Below are 20301 nucleotides of genomic sequence, written 5' to 3'. Positions count from 1 at the left end.
CTGTGATTAGCATGACCTCCTCTGTAAGCCCCTAGTATATAATAGGACAGGGTTTAAAACTACCTCTTAAAACGCACCACAGGGCGTGTTTGCACACGTTATCTCAGGCCCCGTCCCCTCCCTTCAACACTGTGTAAACACGCCCTGTGGTCATTTTTAGTTGGGATATTAAGTTCATTTGAATCCTGAGGGTCCCTAGGGTCCAACTAGCCCACTAGGTACCTCCAGTAAGCGCCACAGAGCTGCGTTGCAGAGCGGTGTAAAAAGTGGCACGGCCTGGACCACCTCTCTGCAACGCAGCTCAGTGGCACTTACTGGAAGCACGTGGTGGGCTAGTTAGCCCCCAGGGGCCCTCAGGATTGAAGGGGAATTATTTCCCCAACTTAAAAAGCGCCATAGGGCGTGTTTGCACACATCACATCAGGCCCCGTCCCCTCCCTTCCCCACTATGTAAACACACCCTGTGGCAGTTTTAAGTTGGGAGATTAAGTCCCCTTGAATCCTGAGGGTCCCTAGGGGCAAAATAGCCCACTAGGTACGTCGAGTAAGCGCCATTGCAGAGAGGTGTAAAAAGGGGCACGGCCTGCACCACCTCGCTGCAACACAGAGCAGTGGCGCTTACTGGAAGCACCTGGTGGGCTAGTTGGCCCCCAGGGTCCCTCAGGATTGAAAGGGAATTATTTCCCCAACTTAAAACGCGCCACAGGGCGTGTTTGCACACGTCACCTCAGGCCCCGTCCCCTCCCTTCACCACTGTGTAAACGCACCCTGTGGCCGTTCTAAGTTGAGAGATTAAGTCCCCTTGAATCCTAAGGGTCCCTAGGGTCAAACTAGCCCACTAGGTACCTCCAGTAAGCGCCACAGAGCTGCGTTGCATAGAGGTGTAAAAAGGGGCGTGGCCTCAGAACACCTGTCTGCAACGCAGCTCCCTGGCGCATACTGGAGATACCTGGTGGGCTAGTTGGCCTCAGGGACCCTCAGTATTGAAGGGGAATTAATTCCCCAACTTACAACTGGCCAGGGGTCGTGTTTGCAGAGTGCTGTAAGGAGGGGGCATGGCTTCCGGCGCGATGCCTGTAATTTATTTATTTTATTTTTTTAAGACAGAGGGCTGTGTGCCCCCCTTCCTTTTCTAATTTATTGGCCCTGGGGACCCCTCCCCCAGGGCCTGCACCCTAATTTTTTTTGTTGAAAAAAATTTATATGGAAGGGGGCTGCGTGGCCCCCCTCCCAAGGCCTTAATCGGCCCCGGGGACCCCAACCCCCGGGTCATGGCCTTTTTTTTTTTTTATTCTTTAGGAGGGGTCTGCGTTGCCCCCTTCCTCAGGCCACTTATGGCCCCGGGGACCCCATCTCCTGGGGCCGGCCTTTGTTTTTTATTATTTAAAAAATATATATATTTATAGAAACACCTAGGACATGCTGGACAAACCGCGTGTACCTATCACCATGAAGATTTGCGTGATATTCATTAAAAGGCGACTATGCATACAATGAATCCACGTGGAATGTATTTACACCGCTAGTGAAGCTCTGACGTATCTGACGCCGTACCGTGCCTAATCCCGGTGCCCCCGCCAGTGGGTATTCTCCAAGTAGACACCCTTGTCATTTATTTATACAAACATGGATAGCTATTGACTGGCACATTTAATACACACGCACACCAAGCCATTCAAAGGGGATTCGACAAAAATTCGACCAAACTTTGCAAGAAACCCCCCTCACGGTTAATAAAACACACATCCACCGCCGGATGTGTAATACTTTTTATTTTACTCTCTGAAAAGGAGACGAACCTCACTTGAGAGTCACAGCGTGCTCCTGGCTGAGCCCAATGCTGTGTTACACCCACCAGTGCCCGCCGAGTGCCACACACCTCTGTGTTGTATTCCACCAGCTAGTGCATATGCTATGACACTCTCTAACCCATGTGCACTGTAACACCACCCCATGAATATGTCATGCCACACTTGCCTTTGCACGGGTTATATTGCCCCATCTAACGTGCCTTCCTCGATGCCTATGTTCTAACGCACAGCGCTATGCCATACATATTACAATCTGGGATCCATATCTTTGTCACAGTGCATATGCAACGTTACACTCCCCAGCACATATTTTATATTACAACTTTAGAGACTAGTTAGGTTACACAACACTGCCCTGTGCATATTACACTCCAAGGTGCATATCGCATAGCACGCGCTAGTGCCTGTGCTATCTCGCGCTCTCCAATGAATCTGTCATTGCGCACAATGTATTGCATATTATATTTCATGCCCCGGTTCATCTTATATCACAGATTTTGGTGCATAGTTACACTATATCTAGTTTAGACAGACCTACCCCTCCTGAGGCGAAAAGCCGGGAGACGCTCTACCCTTTTTAAAATTGTATTATTGTGCTCACTTGTGTGTGTTGTGTCCGATTTTAAAACACTTCATTCACCACCACTCGCTTCGCTTCGCGTTTCAGCCAGCACCCCGCACAGCTGATTGGAAGCTGTCGCGGAGGGAGACACGCCCATTCAACAGGCCACGCCCCCTTTAACCACTACAAAAAGCGCGCGCTGACTGAAAGCGGCGCTTAGACAGACCTACCCCTCCTGAGGCGAAAAGCCGGGAGACGCTCTACCCTTTTTAAAATTGTATTATTGTGCTCACTTGTGTGTGTTGTGTCCGATTTTAAAACACTTCATTCACCACCACTCGCTTCGCTTCGCGTTTCAGCCAGCACCCCGCACAGCTGATTGGAAGCTGTCGCGGAGGGAGACACGCCCATTCAACAGGCCACGCCCCCTTTAACCACTACAAAAAGCGCGCGCTGACTGAAAGCGGCGCTTAGACAGACCTACCCCTCCTGAGGCGAAAAGCCGGGAGACGCTCTACCCTTTTTAAAATTGTATTATTGTGCTCACTTGTGTGTGTTGTGTCCGATTTTAAAACACTTCATTCACCACCACTCGCTTCGCTTCGCGTTTCAGCCAGCACCCCGCACAGCTGATTGGAAGCTGTCGCGGAGGGAGACACGCCCATTCAACAGGCCACGCCCCCTTTAACCACTACAAAAAGCGCGCGCTGACTGAAAGCGGCGCTTAGACAGACCTACCCCTCCTGAGGCGAAAAGCCGGGAGACGCTCTACCCTTTTTAAAATTGTATTATTGTGCTCACTTGTGTGTGTTGTGTCCGATTTTAAAACACTTCATTCACCACCACTCGCTTCGCTTCGCGTTTCAGCCAGCACCCCGCACAGCTGATTGGAAGCTGTCGCGGAGGGAGACACGCCCATTCAACAGGCCACGCCCCCTTTAACCACTACAAAAAGCGCGCGCTGACTGAAAGCGGCGCTTAGACAGACCTACCCCTCCTGAGGCGAAAAGCCGGGAGACGCTCTACCCTTTTTAAAATTGTATTATTGTGCTCACTTGTGTGTGTTGTGTCCGATTTTAAAACACTTCATTCACCACCACTCGCTTCGCTTCGCGTTTCAGCCAGCACCCCGCACAGCTGATTGGAAGCTGTCGCAGAGGGAGACACGCCCATTCAACAGGCCACGCCCCCTTCTACTCCTCCTTTCCCCTATAGCCATGTGCAACTACAGGACGCGCTACACCCCTTGGAGATTCCTCGACGCTGTAAGTACTGCAATTTAGACCTATGTATTTCAACCACCAAACCAACAGGCGAGTTAATTAATTACTCCATGTTTCTTTTAAACTGTAGGTCCCTCGTAAAACACTGCCTTGAGATCTCCCTATTATTAGAGGAACACTCTCCAGATGCAATGTTCCTGACTGAGACCTGGCTGAACCAAGACTCTCAGCCAGACCTAGCACAAGCTATCATCCCAGGGTATCAGATAGCACGAGCAGACCGACCACTGGGCAGAGGTGGCGGCCTCGCGATTATATATAAAGAAAGCTATATCTGTCGTCACTTATTGAAAGATATTGAGGACTGCGAAAACCTCTCTTTCGCCATCGAATTTTCTCCTAATGCCCGTTTCACCGGCATTCTCATCTACCGCTCCCCCGGTCCCATAGGACAATTCAATACTTCCTTGCTCTCTGTGACCTCTCAGTCGGTTGTCTCTCCCTCCAATTTCTCCCTACTTGGAGATTTTAACATTCATTTTGACAACCCACTAGACCTTTCGGCACAAGAGACCCAGTCAAGCTTGGCCGCATATCAACTCGAGCAACGGGTTCCATCTGCCACACACGAAAAGGGACATCTGCTGGACCCTATTTTCAGCAACTGTGACCAGCTTAAAGTGGGAAACATAACCAGACTTCCCTGGTCAGACCACTTCTTAATAGCCTTCAATTGGACCACAAGTAAACCACCCTCGTCCTCATTTACTATTAGGAAAACTCGTAACTGGTCCAAACTCCCTATTGACAACTGGGCACAAGCTCTTTGCACCATGAGACCCTCCCTCTCCCAAGACCCAACTGCTAACAACAAAAAATATGAAGAATGGATAACCACCTCTCTGGACCAGGTCCTCCCAGAACACGCACCAAAATCTAAGAGACATAGCAAAACAGCTCCCTGGTACACAGAAGAGCTCAGGAACCACAAACGTCTCTGTAAAAAGCAGGAGAGAAAGTGGCGCGCTTCATACAATCCTGAAGAAAAAGCCACCTACAGGGAAATGATCAGGAACTATAAATTGGCCATTAAATCTTCGCAAGCTGCCTTCTACAATCTTAAAATAACCACGGCAAAATCCAAATCTAAAGAAATCTACCGTATAGTCAACTCCCTGATCAAACCCCCGCCTCCGGTTATAGATAACAACAACTCACCGACTAAATGCAATGATCTGGCGGAATTCTTCTTCCAAAAAATTAACAAAATTTATCTCTCTTTCCCCAATCCTCCCTCTGACTCCCCTGGCCAGAACCCGTACCTGACCTCAAATTCGACCAAGTGCCTGGAGTCTTTTCCCCTGATAACATTGGAAATCGTACAGACACTGGCACAACAAATAAAATCCGGCTCCCCGTGCGACCCTGCCCCCCCAGGCTCACTAAACCTTGCCAGCACTGCTATTTTCCCCACGCTCCTGGAGCTCATGAACTCCTCCATAACCAGTAGGACGGTCCCTTCAACATGGAAGCATGCTATGGTGCGGGCCCTGCTGAAAAAACCTTCCCTAGACCCGGCCAACCCCAGTAATTATCGTCCGATCTCATTACTCCCCTGGGCATCGAAAATTCTGGAAAAACATGTCAATACCACTCTGACAATGTTTTTTGAGGAAAACCACCTCCTCGACTCCTCCCAAACAGGTTTTCGTACCAAACATGGGACAGAGACGGCTTTACTGGCTGTGACTGAGGAGGCAAGACGGCTTCTGGATCGAGGGGGATCAGTGGCAGTGATCCTCCTCGATCTAAGTGCCGCATTCGATACGGTACATCACAAAATCTTGCTAACCCGCCTTGCCGACTTAGGAGTGACCGGAGATGCCCTGACATGGTTCAATTCTTTTTTGTCCAACAGAACCTTTCAGGTCTTCGATGGCACATCACGCTCATCCACTCATCCCCTGGGATGCGGAGTCCCCCAGGGCTCCTCCTTAAGCCCTACGCTCTTCAACGCTTATATGAGGCCACTGGCTGAGGTTGTTCATCCGCATGGTGTAAAGATCATCTCCTATGCGGACGACACCCAGCTGGTGGTCTCCCTGGCAGAGAAGAGCGGCCTCCAGGCGCCACCAGACCTAGCGGCTTGTCTGGAGGATGTAAAGAAGTGGATGATGAGCTCATGCTTAAAGTTGAATGACGATAAAACTGAGCTGATGATCCTGGGCACAGCCTCCCCCGTCTCCATAGAGTCGATCTGGCCATCAAGCATGGGAGTGGCCCCACCCCCCAGAGACAACATCAAAAGCTTAGGGGTCTGGCTTGACAAGTCTCTGAGCCTTAACACACAGGCCACTAAGATCTCAGCCACCTGCTTTGGCCTCCTTAGAGTGATCAAGAAAGTCCTTCCCCTCCTCTGCTTCGAGGCTAAACAGATAATTATACAGGGCCTTATCCAATCCCGTCTGGACTTTAATAACGCCCTATACCTGGGAGCCCCGGATTACACCCTACAAAAGCTCCAACGCACCCAGAACTGTGCTGCCAGAGCGCTGCTGGGCATCCCCCGGAGGACCTCAGTGAGAACCAGCTTAAAGACCCTACACTGGTTACCTGTCAGGGACAGAGTAAAATTCAAATCGCTCTGCATTGCCCACCAGACTTTCTGGGAAATGGGCCCAGACATCAATCGGCCCCTGATTTCTCCCTACAGGCCTAATAAATCCCTCCGCTCTTCTACAGCATCCCTGGCCGAGATCCCCAGAATTCGCAGAGCCAGAGCGGGAGGACGCTCCTTCTCGTATAATGTTTCTAAACTTTGGAACTCTCTCCCCCTGCAGTTGAGGAACAACCCCAATCTGACTACTTTTCGCAAACAGCTAAAAACCCTGCTGTTTAATGCCTAATAAAGTAACCTCAAGAGGGCTCCATCTGTTTTTAGCGCCTGGACGCCTCAGGGCAACTGTAGCGCTCTACAAGTCACATTTTCATTTCATTTCATTTCATATCTAGTTTTCATTTTCAATCATGCTCTCAGGACTATGTTCTATATAACACTGCGTCCACCTACCCTTTTCACGGGCATTACATTTTGCGATGGGGGGTGGAGGGTCAGGGGGTGTTTCTGCCAAGTGAGCCCGAAGTCACAGTCACAAACGTCCTCTTCTTCCTGAATAAAAGTGAGATTATGCTGCATACTTGTTCATATTTTGAGTAGTTTGCACAGACACACATTTTAAAAACAATAAAGTTCCTAATACCCACCTTCTCTGAACAGTTAGCTTGCTGCCCCATCCACCTCCTCCCTATCCTCTGTTGTCTGAATCCATGGACTAGCCTCCTCCCTCCTGCCATGCATGGTCTGATGTGCTGCCACTGCCCTCCATTTAGCATGATGTACCAGTCCACTCCTCCTGCCCTCCATTGCCCAATTCTATGGCCCATCATTGACCTCCTGCTTAGCCTCTGTGCTTAGCTTGCTGCCCCTATTCTCCTTCCCCTTGCCCTCCGATGTCTTTTTGCATGCCCCTGCTCCATCCTTTTTGCCCACCATGTTCCATGGACCTGCCACTCCTATCTACTCTGAGTGTTCTGTTGAGCTGCCACTCCCCTCCCACCTGCCTAGCATTGTCAGTTGACTGTAACCTGTCCCTGCCACCTCCACCCTGCCTGTCCACATGCCATGCCCCTATCCCCTTCCCCCTGTCCTCCATGGTCCATTTTACTGCCACACCCTTCTGCCCTCCCTGGTCTGTTGTGCTGCAACTGCTCCTCCTGCCTGCCCCACGCGGTCTGTTGTGAGGCCCCTTCCCCTGAACTCTCTTGTCTGTGCCCAGGTCCTGACCCTCCCTTCTATCCTCCATGGTCCTTTGTGCATGCCCCTGCACTCTCCTTCTTGCCCATCATAGCCATTGTGCTGCCACTAACCCTCCTGCTTGCCATGCATGGTCTTCTGTGCTGCCATGGCCCCTCCCACCTTCCCTGTGTGGTCCGCTAGCTGCCCCTGAACCCCTCCCACCTTCCCTCCATGGTCTGTGTGTATGCCATCATAGTCTCACTGTTGCTCTCCATGGTGTGTCTTGTTTCTAGTGCCCATCCTGCCTGACCTCCATGGTCATGTTGCTGCTCCTGCCCTGCCCCCTTGCCCCCAGCCCTCTGTTTCCATGTGCAGACCCCTATTCCCTCCCTCCTGGTTTGTCTGTTCCATTGTAATGCCCCTGATCTGTCCCTCCTGCCCTTTATGGTCTGTTATGCTGCAGCTTTCTCTCCTGTCTGTCCATTATGGTCAGCTAGCTACCATTGCCTCTTTCCCCTCTGTTCTCTGTTAACCATGTGCATGGTCCTGTCCCCTGCCTATTGCTTTCTATGGATTGTTGTGCTGTATTCGTTATTACAAATTCGGTATTTACCGAATCGGTAATAAGGAATACCTTCCCATTCATTCCTTTTGGGCCTGGAGGCCCATAGGTATGAATGGGAAGCCATTCACTATTACCGAATCAGTAATAGGGGGAGCATATTCAAGGGTGGCAGGGTGTCACATTGACACCCTGTTGTACCCCTGAATCGTGCATGTGTGCACATGTGGCGCACAGCCCGCCACATGGCACTTTTAACAAAGCACAAAATTGCTTTTGGAAAGGTATTCGGTATTAACCACCAACTTGTAGTTGGTGGTAAATAACGAATCCTTAAACCAAAAATGCACTCACTTGAGTGCTCCCTGCATACGATTTAAGGATTCGGTAATTTACCGATTCCTTAAAATAACGAATCAGTAAATTACCGAATCCTTAAATCCAGCCTCCTCCATTGCAAAGGGCTAAATACCGGTCGGTAACGGGAAATTTACCACAGTGTATCCATCAATCACATTTATTATCTCGAATATAGCCAAAGAGCTGCTTCTTAATATTCATGTATTCCCTGTATATTTTTTGATTACTTTCATCTGTCACAGACATGAAATATCAACATGGTAAATCTTACATTGGTTTGAAGGTCCCTTCTCCATATTTGTCGATCAAACGGCAATAGTTCTTATATATTGAATTCATTTGTTGCAACTCTTTGGTGAGGGCTGTCATCTAGATTTCAAGAAAGACAAGCAAAATATACACATTTCATTTTAGATTATAGTCAACTATTCACTGAAATAAAGTTCTGTCCTCACTCCTCTCCGAATTAAAACCAAACATCAAAAACATCAAGAGTAAAGCCCAGGCTGATTCAGTGACTCAATTCATTCATTTGAGCAACATGTAGGTTGAGCGTTGAAATTCTTGATCATATAATTTTTCACAAATTTCTATCCACGGACAGCAGAGAGGGCAGGTAGGGAAACTTCCTTTCAAGAGAAAGGCAGGAACGCTTTGGCCCTAGTCATAATTCGGCTGGTAAATTCCGATATTGGGTAAAATAGGGATCAAATTCCGAGTAATGCACTAAGCACGACACCTCCACAATTCTCTTCAGATTTGCTGAAATGGAACGGGTGAAAATAATTTCGTAAATTCTGATACATGAGGAATTTGGTGCAAAAGGCACAACATTCTGCAAGTAATTCCTCATTTTTCCTAATGAAAACTGACAATCGGTGGTATTTATAGTAGAGGTAGTTACAAGGTGCTGCAATTCCTTCCTTCCTTTGGAATAAAGGACTTTCTCTTCTCCCCCTAACCCACAGCAGCATCAAATAACAATCATGGGTACCATTGCTCCGAGCTCCTGAACATTCCAAATGGCTGCAAACGAAAGTCAGGGCATCTGCGATAAGGTGGTTGTATGTCTAAATGCTTTTCTATTTTTCAGTTAATTTTGCACGTCCTCCAGAGACACTGGGCAATCCACAAAAATCAAGTGACGCATGCTTTGACAGCCATTTTATTGGAAATGCATAGTTTTATTGCGCTGGTCCTACTCTGATGATGGAGTATGCAGCACCTCTGCTTTCACTTCCTTCATGCAGAGTTTCTTGTGGGACTTTGGATGATCCAATGATATTTGAAGTTATCTTTGAATTCAATCCTGCTCAGGGTTTTTATTGATTGACAGAAGCTGCTCAATCGGACACACCTTCAAAGCGAAGCAGGTTCTTAGAGAGTTTGAAATTGCATAATTATCTCTCAGACATCAGCTATTTATTTGGCCAGGCGCAGCCGGCACTGGTAAGAGCGATGGGTCGACAGACGATAGGATAGGTAAAATTAATACCACTCACCTTGTGCTTACTGCATCGCTGAGTCGGAGATGAGGCGAGAACAAGGTAAGTGGTTTTATTTAGATTTTTATATTTATTAACTCACCCCCACACCCCACCCCGCACCACCCCACCGCTCTCACCTGTGCCGGCCGGGTCTGGCATTTGGGGGGTTGTGTCGGTGGTGCCTTAAAATACAATAATTGCATGCTTGTGGATTGTCAACTTCTATTTGAACACAATCTTGACATGTATGTATTCCTCTGTCTGGTGGGGTGGTTTTAATTGAGCAGACACACAGCGAGAAATAAAGTAATATAGCTAGTGTGTTTAGGCACACCGGGTTTCTATGTTAGACCCCGGTCTTCCTTTAAGGGTCACTTGTAAAATGTATTTCACGTTTTTAGTTTATTTTTCCTCACTATCTCATTATTTTTTTAAGTTGGCAGATGCTAGTGATGAGACCCTGAGGACGCAGGCGAGTATCAGCCTGTAACCACCCTTGGTGTTACTCCCGTGAGGCACTGCAAACTTTTCCTCACCTTTTTCTTCAAGTTCTCTCCTTAACTTGCTTCTCCTTCTCATTCACCCGCACATTGGTGGGAGACCATGCACAAATAGAGAGGAAAAGTAGGTCACACACCGCTCGTCACACCAGCAAGTTGCCCCAAAGGACTGTGGGAAATGTAGTGGCGACGGCGGGTACGCCTATGCCACAAAATGTAAATAGAACAGTATGTGTATGCGTTAGCCATCCCTGGACACGTGTTTCGAGGTAGTTGCCTCTCGTCAGCAGGGAGCAGGTCAGTGTAAAGGGGTGCCGCGTGGACTGCCAAATGTAATTAAAAGCAGGTCAAAAGCCTCTCCTGGCGCGCAGGTGCAGACTCAAGGCTCGTCAGCCCGTTAGCTTAAGGAAGCCGTTTAAATTGAGGAAAAGTAGGTAGCACACCGCTCGTCACACCAGCAAGTTGCCCCAAAGGACTGTGGGAAATGTAGTGGCGACGGCGGGTACGCCTATGCCACAAAATGTAAATAGAACAGTATGTGTATGCGTTAGCCATCCCTGGACACGTGTTTCGAGGTAGTTGCCTCTCGTCAGCAGGGAGCAGGTCAGTGTAAAGGGGTGCCGCGTGGACTGCCAAATGTAATTAAAAGCAGGTCAAGTACCTCTCCTGGCGCGCAGGTGCAGACTCAAGGCTCGTCAGCCCGTTAGCTTAAGGAAGCCGTTTAAATTGAGGAAAAGTAGGTCGCACACCGCTCGTCACACCAGCAAGTTGCCCCAAAGGACTGTGGGAAATGTAGTGGCGACGGCGGGTACGCCTATGCCACAAAATGTAAATAGAACAGTATGTGTATGCGTTAGCCATCCCTGGACACGTGTTTCGAGGTAGTTGCCTCTCGTCAGCAGGGAGCAGGTCAGTGTAAAGGGGTGCCGCGTGGACTGCCAAATGTAATTAAAAGCAGGTCAAGTACCTCTCCTGGCGCGCAGGTGCAGACTCAAGGCTCGTCAGCCCGTTAGCTTAAGGAAGCCGTTTAAATTGAGGAAAAGTAGGTCGCACACCGCTCGTCACACCAGCAAGTTGCCCCAAAGGACTGTGGGAAATGTAGTGGCGACGGCGGGTACGCCTATGCCACAAAATGTAAATAGAACAGTATGTGTATGCGTTAGCCATCCCTGGACACGTGTTTCGAGGTAGTTGCCTCTCGTCAGCAGGGAGCAGGTCAGTGTAAAGGGGTGCCGCGTGGACTGCCAAATGTAATTAAAAGCAGGTCAAGTACCTCTCCTGGCGCGCAGGTGCAGACTCAAGGCTCGTCAGCCCGTTAGCTTAAGGAAGCCGTTTAAATTGAGGAAAAGTAGGTCGCACACCGCTCGTCACACCAGCAAGTTGCCCCAAAGGACTGTGGGAAATGTAGTGGCGACGGCGGGTACGCCTATGCCACAAAATGTAAATAGAACAGTATGTGTATGCGTTAGCCATCCCTGGACACGTGTTTCGAGGTAGTTGCCTCTCGTCAGCAGGGAGCAGGTCAGTGTAAAGGGGTGCCGCGTGGACTGCCAAATGTAATTAAAAGCAGGTCAAGTACCTCTCCTGGCGCGCAGGTGCAGACTCAAGGCTCGTCAGCCCGTTAGCTTAAGGAAGCCGTTTAAATTGAGGAAAAGTAGGTCGCACACCGCTCGTCACACCAGCAAGTTGCCCCAAAGGACTGTGGGAAATGTAGTGGCGACGGCGGGTACGCCTATGCCACAAAATGTAAATAGAACAGTATGTGTATGCGTTAGCCATCCCTGGACACGTGTTTCGAGGTAGTTGCCTCTCGTCAGCAGGGAGCAGGTCAGTGTAAAGGGGTGCCGCGTGGACTGCCAAATGTAATTAAAAGCAGGTCAAGTACCTCTCCTGGCGCGCAGGTGCAGACTCAAGGCTCGTCAGCCCGTTAGCTTAAGGAAGCCGTTTAAATTGAGGAAAAGTAGGTCGCACACCGCTCGTCACACCAGCAAGTTGCCCCAAAGGACTGTGGGAAATGTAGTGGCGACGGCGGGTACGCCTATGCCACAAAATGTAAATAGAACAGTATGTGTATGCGTTAGCCATCCCTGGACACGTGTTTCGAGGTAGTTGCCTCTCGTCAGCAGGGAGCAGGTCAGTGTAAAGGGGTGCCGCGTGGACTGCCAAATGTAATTAAAAGCAGGTCAAGTACCTCTCCTGGCGCGCAGGTGCAGACTCAAGGCTCGTCAGCCCGTTAGCTTAAGGAAGCCGTTTAAATTGAGGAAAAGTAGGTCGCACACCGCTCGTCACACCAGCAAGTTGCCCCAAAGGACTGTGGGAAATGTAGTGGCGACGGCGGGTACGCCTATGCCACAAAATGTAAATAGAACAGTATGTGTATGCGTTAGCCATCCCTGGACACGTGTTTCGAGGTAGTTGCCTCTCGTCAGCAGGGAGCAGGTCAGTGTAAAGGGGTGCCGCGTGGACTGCCAAATGTAATTAAAAGCAGGTCAAGTACCTCTCCTGGCGCGCAGGTGCAGACTCAAGGCTCGTCAGCCCGTTAGCTTAAGGAAGCCGTTTAAATTGAGGAAAAGTAGGTCGCACACCGCTCGTCACACCAGCAAGTTGCCCCAAAGGACTGTGGGAAATGTAGTGGCGACGGCGGGTACGCCTATGCCACAAAATGTAAATAGAACAGTATGTGCATGCGTTAGCCATCCCTGGACACGTGTTTCGAGGTAGTTGCCTCTCGTCAGCAGGGAGCAGGTCAGTGTAAAGGGGTGCCGCGTGGACTGCCAAATGTAATTAAAAGCAGGTCAAGTACCTCTCCTGGCGCGCAGGTGCAGACTCAAGGCTCGTCAGCCCGTTAGCTTAAGGAAGCCGTTTAAATTGAGGAAAAGTAGGTCGCACACCGCTCGTCACACCAGCAAGTTGCCCCAAAGGACTGTGGGAAATGTAGTGGCGACGGCGGGTACGCCTATGCCACAAAATGTAAATAGAACAGTATGTGTATGCGTTAGCCATCCCTGGACACGTGTTTCGAGGTAGTTGCCAATGTAAACGGCTTCCTTGAGCTAATGGGCTGACGAGCCTTGGATCTGCACCTGCGCGCCAGGAGAGGTACTTGACCTGCTTTTAATTACACTTTGGCAGTCCACACGGCACCCCTTTACACTGACCTGCTCCCTGCTGACGAGAGGCAACTACCTCGAAACACGTGTCCAGGGATGGCTAACGCAACACATACTGTTCTATTTACATTCCGTGGCATAGGTGTACCCGCCGTCGCCACTACATTTCCCACAGTCCTTTGGGGCAACTTGCTGGTGTGACGAGCAGTGTGCGACCTACTTTTCCACAATTTAAACGGCTTCCTTGAGCTAATGGGCTGACGAGCCTTGGATCTGCACCTGCGCGCCAGGAGAGGTACTTGACCTGCTTTTAATTACACTTTGGCAGTCCACACGGCACCCCTTTACACTGACCTGCTCCCTGCTGACGAGAGGCAACTACCTCGAAACACGTGTCCAGGGATGGCTAACGCAACACATACTGTTCTATTTACATTCCGTGGCATAGGTGTACCCGCCGTCGCCACTACATTTCCCACAGTCCTTTGGGGCAACTTGCTGGTGTGACGAGCAGTGTGCGACCTACTTTTCCACAATTTAAACGGCTTCCTTGAGCTAATGGGCTGACGAGCCTTGGATCTGCACCTGCGCGCCAGGAGAGGTACTTGACCTGCTTTTAATTACACTTTGGCAGTCCACACGGCACCCCTTTACACTGACCTGCTCCCTGCTGACGAGAGGCAACTACCTCGAAACACGTGTCCAGGGATGGCTAACGCAACACATACTGTTCTATTTACATTCCGTGGCATAGGTGTACCCGCCGTCGCCACTACATTTCCCACAGTCCTTTGGGGCAACTTGCTGGTGTGACGAGCAGTGTGCGACCTACTTTTCCACAATTTAAACGGCTTCCTTGAGCTAATGGGCTGACGAGCCTTGGATCTGCACCTGCGCGCCAGGAGAGGTACTTGACCTGCTTTTAATTACACTTTGGCAGTCCACACGGCACCCCTTTACACTGACCTGCTCCCTGCTGACGAGAGGCAACTACCTCGAAACACGTGTCCAGGGATGGCTAACGCAACACATACTGTTCTATTTACATTCCGTGGCATAGGTGTACCCGCCGTCGCCACTACATTTCCCACAGTCCTTTGGGGCAACTTGCTGGTGTGACGAGCAGTGTGCGACCTACTTTTCCACAATTTAAACGGCTTCCTTGAGCTAATGGGCTGACGAGCCTTGGATCTGCACCTGCGCGCCAGGAGAGGTACTTGACCTGCTTTTAATTACACTTTGGCAGTCCACACGGCACCCCTTTACACTGACCTGCTCCCTGCTGACGAGAGGCAACTACCTCGAAACACGTGTCCAGGGATGGCTAATGCAACACATACTGTTCTATTTACATTCCGTGGCATAGGTGTACCCGCCGTCGCCACTACATTTCCCACAGTCCTTTGGGGCAACTTGCTGGTGTGACGAGCAGTGTGCGACCTACTTTTCCACAATTTAAACGGCTTCCTTGAGCTAATGGGCTGACGAGCCTTGGATCTGCACCTGCGCGCCAGGAGAGGTACTTGACCTGCTTTTAATTACACTTTGGCAGTCCACATGGCACCCCTTTACACTGACCTGCTCCCTGCTGACGAGAGGCAACTACCTCGAAACACGTGTCCAGGGATGGCTAACGCAACACATACTGTTCTATTTACATTCCGTGGCATAGGTGTACCCGCCGTCGCCACTACATTTCCCACAGTCCTTTGGGGCAACTTGCTGGTGTGACGAGCAGTGTGCGACCTACTTTTCCACAATTTAAACGGCTTCCTTGAGCTAATGGGCTGACGAGCCTTGGATCTGCACCTGCGCGCCAGGAGAGGTACTTGACCTGCTTTTAATTACACTTTGGCAGTCCACACGGCACCCCTTTACACTGACCTGCTCCCTGCTGACGAGAGGCAACTACCTCGAAACACGTGTCCAGGGATGGCTAACGCAACACATACTGTTCTATTTACATTCCGTGGCATAGGTGTACCCGCCGTCGCCACTACATTTCCCACAGTCCTTTGGGGCAACTTGCTGGTGTGACGAGCAGTGTGCGACCTACTTTTCCACAATTTAAACGGCTTCCTTGAGCTAATGGGCTGACGAGCCTTGGATCTGCACCTGCGCGCCAGGAGAGGTACTTGACCTGCTTTTAATTACACTTTGGCAGTCCACACGGCACCCCTTTACACTGACCTGCTCCCTGCTGACGAGAGGCAACTACCTCGAAACACGTGTCCAGGGATGGCTAACGCAACACATACTGTTCTATTTACATTCCGTGGCATAGGTGTACCCGCCGTCGCCACTACATTTCCCACAGTCCTTTGGGGCAACTTGCTGGTGTGACGAGCAGTGTGCGACCTACTTTTCCACAATTTAAACGGCTTCCTTGAGCTAATGGGCTGACGAGCCTTGGATCTGCACCTGCGCGCCAGGAGAGGTACTTGACCTGCTTTTAATTACACTTTGGCAGTCCACACGGCACCCCTTTACACTGACCTGCTCCCTGCTGACGAGAGGCAACTACCTCGAAACACGTGTCCAGGGATGGCTAACGCAACACATACTGTTCTATTTACATTCCGTGGCATAGGTGTACCCGCCGTCGCCACTACATTTCCCACAGTCCTTTGGGGCAACTTGCTGGTGTGACGAGCAGTGTGCGACCTACTTTTCCACAATTTAAACGGCTTCCTTGAGCTAATGGGCTGACGAGCCTTGGATCTGCACCTGCGCGCCAGGAGAGGTACTTGACCTGCTTTTAATTACACTTTGGCAGTCCACACGGCACCCCTTTACACTGACCTGCTCCCTGCTGACGAGAGGCAACTACCTCGAAACACGTGTCCAGGGATGGCTAACGCAACACATACTGTTCTATTTACATTCCGTGGCATAGGTGTACCCGCCGTCGCCACTACATTTCCCACAGTCCTTTGGGGCAACTTGCTGGTGTGACGAGCAGTGTGCGACCTACTTTTCCACATGCACAAATAGAGAGTATACACCACAACTACAAGTAGTGATTTAGGTCACTGTATGGCAGAAGCAAGACTTGGATTCTCTGCTTGGACACGCAAAGTTATGTGTTTCCTTTAAAAGTATATGGTCAACGTTGTTTTTCGTTCACAAATTAAGATGAAACAGGTCTGTTGTTGAGGTGAAGTCAATGAGTGTGGGGTGACCTGTTTTCTATTTCCCCCTAAGCTCCCATTTGTGGATAAAAGGGGTGGCCAGTGGCACAAAGGCAGAAGGGTCTAATCTGCTAATAGGTCTTCAGCACTCTCAGTAGGGACTAAGAAGAGAATATGATATGCAGTAGAAAATGCGATTAACCAGGACTACGTATCCTTTCATGAGAGATCCTCACATAAATGACAGCCTGGGAAAAATTGATTTTGTTCATGTTCACAATAATTGATGATCTAGACAATGAGGTGGCACTTGGGTGGCGGGAGAAAGTTCAATTTGCTTTATCAAGTAACGATTCTGTCTGTTTTGACTTAAGGAATGTGTATCCAGAGAAAGTGTTTTTTGGATTTGTGTTTTTTAAAAGAATAGTAAAGAATACAGGTGACCTGAAAAGAATATCTATGTGCTGGTTTTCAGTTTAAAAGAGAAATAGCAATTTATGTCAGAGGGGAGACACTCTAAATAAATGCAGAAGCAGCACATCTTAAAAAGACATTTCAGGTTGAATTATGGAGGATTTAGGAAATATAGGATCTGAATTACCGCCTTCTTTCTGGTTTAAGAATGGAAGGTAAAATTTCAAATACTTTCAAACTACTGGTTTCAGTTGGTGGTGAGAGAGCTTGAACTACTTGTGAAACTCATGCAGCCATCTATAATAAATGTAGCAGGGGCCTCAATTCAAGAACGCCTTCTGAGCATTGGCCAAACAGCCTGGAAATCTCATACAACAGATCGCTACCAGATAAAATCATAGGAGCGAAAAGTTCATACTTCATGAGCAGTGAACCATCACCACAGATGCAATGTTGGTGCCACTGTCAGAAAATGAAAGCCAAAATCCAGTTGTTTTATCATTTAAAAAAAATTGCATTTATATAGAACATTGCTACAGTGGTGTGGCCCTGAAACCTACAGTTTAAGCAAGCAAGGTTTATATGAGTGTTTGTTATATTTTGACCAATGTGAGAAGCACAGGGTATTGTGTGTGAGACCCATAGAGGTGCTCCAGTGTTGCAGCTGCAGACTTGAAGCCTTGTTTACAGTCACGTGGCCAGGAGGCTAAACCATTTGGAAAGTGGAGGCCGCTCCTTCCAGCCCAGAGAAAGACAGTGTGTTTAGTAGTGAGCTCCCCGCCTTCTCTGCAGGAAATATTTGCAGACAGTGTTCCTGCCGATACAGTAGATACTTTTGATGGAAGTATAATATCAATTTGGCTACCATATTATTGCAGCTCAATCGACATAATTTCTTTTTCAGAAACAAAACCTTTTAAGTAGGGGTTCATTCTGAAAAATAAGAAACAGATGTCCGTGGAGTCTTTGGAGTTTTCGATATGAGACAGGGAGTTTTAAAATATGTCCTGAGTTGGATAGTCATGCTTCCCATGAGTGAACTTGGACAGGAAAATTCAGTGCCAAGGCAACCTGCATGTGACAGGTCTTCCAACATACTGAACCCAGCAGCTCTATGGCAAATGGGCTACCTGCTAGGGTTTTCCGATGGTGTATCAGGCTTATGCTCCACCATCATAAACTCCACCATTCCCCTATTCTAAATGAAATGAGGAAACACAGATTTAGCAGAATGGATCATCTGCAAATTTCCACGTGCCTTTCTGTCTCACTCAAAATGACCAATGGGCAATATGCATTGGTAACATGTCTAGGATGCAGAACCTTGTCAGATTAACAAGGAAGAACCTTATTAATGGGTGGATATTGGGCCTATGGTTTTCTGGTGTAGACCCTTACTCTGCATCAGGCAGATGATTTACCTGGTATTGGTCCTCCTATAGAGTTTTGCCAGTATAGGCAGGTTGCTGGTTCACCTCCTGAAGTGACCTGCATACTGATGTGGGGACAGCAATGTCTTTATTTCTCTTTGGAATTCTAGGTGATGTGAAAAGGGTCTTATTCATTTTAGGAGAGAATTGCAGAGATTGTTGATCTGTCCCTTCAAGAAAGCCTGAAGGTAGTCAGAAGAGGTGCCACACTTGATCTTTGGTTTCTTTGAGGATATATTTGCAGCTTGTTTTTCTGAAAAGCAAAACAAGACGCACCATGAATTGTTTGCTGCTCAACTCCCAGAACGTTGACGTAGATTCTTCAGGCAATCGGAATACAGTGAAATGCTTGAGGTGTTGTGTGATCACTTGTTGAGAGACACATTTTGGGTTTAGAGGCAGATCCATTAAAGCCTGCAATCGTTAATTTGTAAGACCTGGTTGACTTCATACGAGTCTAAAAGCTCTTCCTCTTGGGAGAACAGTTTAACCAATGGATTTAGTTGTAGGGGGATTCTTGGACCTCTCTACTTGACTTAAAATGGGGAAGAACTTACATCTATTTCCTTTGCTTGGTTAATTTCATGTTTGTGTCAGCCTTCTTTCTTCTTGATAATGTAAAGCTGAACTACGCGTAGGTGAGGATATAATTCCTTAACCATTACACAGCAGGGCGGTATACCATTCAAATGGCTATTTAAAACAGACATCACCATTATTGAAGCAAGATCTTATTTTTTCTAACCAGATTGTGTTGCTTTAGAACCAATGGAGACTCCTACAGAATGCCAGCAGTACCCTATGCAGCTACATCTAGTGAAGTGATATTAAGTTATGGTCACATTCCCCAGTCAGATGAATTTCTAAGCAATGCAGGTGTGTCTGCAGACAATAACTCACAATGACATTGGGGTTTATTTACAAGCCACTTTTGTTGCTGGTACATCACTTAATCCCGCCTCCTGACGGCCATGTCGTTATTTTTCTCCTTCCATAGCTATCGGCTCCTTTACTTTTAAAACTGTTTTGTTCCCCTGCCTCCCCCGTTCCCTCCCGCAGTCCGTCACTTCTCTGCCCACCACGACCCCCCCCACCCACTCCCGTTCCAGCTTTCTTGGACGACCGCAGCTTTATTTACAATGCAATAGGGCTCGCGTAAATACGAGTCCTCTGATTGGCTGGTTGCATTCGCACTCTATTTTGCCTGACCTAGACTGTCGCATGCGCGCGATGCTATACATCATACGCATGCGCACCAAAAGTCTAACTCTGCCTCTTGTTTTTCCTTTTCAACACTCCACGGCCCGTGCTCCGCCCACATGGAGCTGAATTTACCAGAAAGACTAAAGTTCACAGAAAACATCCATTCTGGAGCACGGCGCTTTCGGGTGTCCTGCTCTCTTGTATTAACTACCTGTTCATCTCCCCTTTTCAGGTGACATTACTTTAGATGAGATAAAAGAATTGGGCACAGTAGACACCACCAACAAGAGCTTGATACTATACAATGCACTCGGACAGACCCAGCTGGTGGCCCTATACCCACAGGGGTCTGATGCGGTTCGCCAAGGTGAGGAGGGGGCGTAGCTGCACATGTATACCAGCAGGAGCTGTACACACGCTTGCCTCAGTGTACCGTCTAGTACATCTTACACCGGCGCGCAGCGTGGTTTCAAGCACACCCCCTCCACACGCAAGAGTTTTTTTGTTGCAGTTCTATGTAGCAAACTCGACCCAAAGGTATTGGAGCGCTTTACATAAGCACCAGTTACGTTACACAAGGACACATTCATTTTTGGTAGGCACAGGGAGATTAAGTGATAAGCCCAGAATTACAGAATGTTTAGCTGACGCCAAGGCTCGAACCTGGTTTCCCAAGCTCTGACTGTTACCCACATCCTCAACCGCAGTACAG

The 20301-nt window shown here is 48.7% G+C and overlaps 1 protein-coding gene across 2 annotated transcripts in view; it reads right to left on the bottom strand.

The window, feature by feature from the left end:
* LOC146866404 (serum albumin-like) overlaps window positions 1–20301 on the bottom strand; it is a 462125-nt gene that overhangs the window by 257448 nt on the left and 184376 nt on the right. For both annotated transcript variants that reach the window (XM_085636474.1, XM_085636475.1), the window contains exon 6: window positions 8586–8683. In XM_085636474.1, the coding sequence (XP_085492600.1) occupies window positions 8586–8683 (98 nt within the window). The remainder of the gene's footprint in view (window positions 1–8585; window positions 8684–20301) is intronic.

This window comes from Triturus cristatus, chromosome 2_1, assembly GCF_964204655.1.
Source record: "Triturus cristatus chromosome 2_1, aTriCri1.1, whole genome shotgun sequence".
NCBI lineage: Eukaryota > Metazoa > Chordata > Amphibia > Caudata > Salamandridae > Triturus > Triturus cristatus.
Note: the sequence above shows the minus strand (reverse complement) of the source record. Positions and strands in the feature narration are given on the sequence as shown.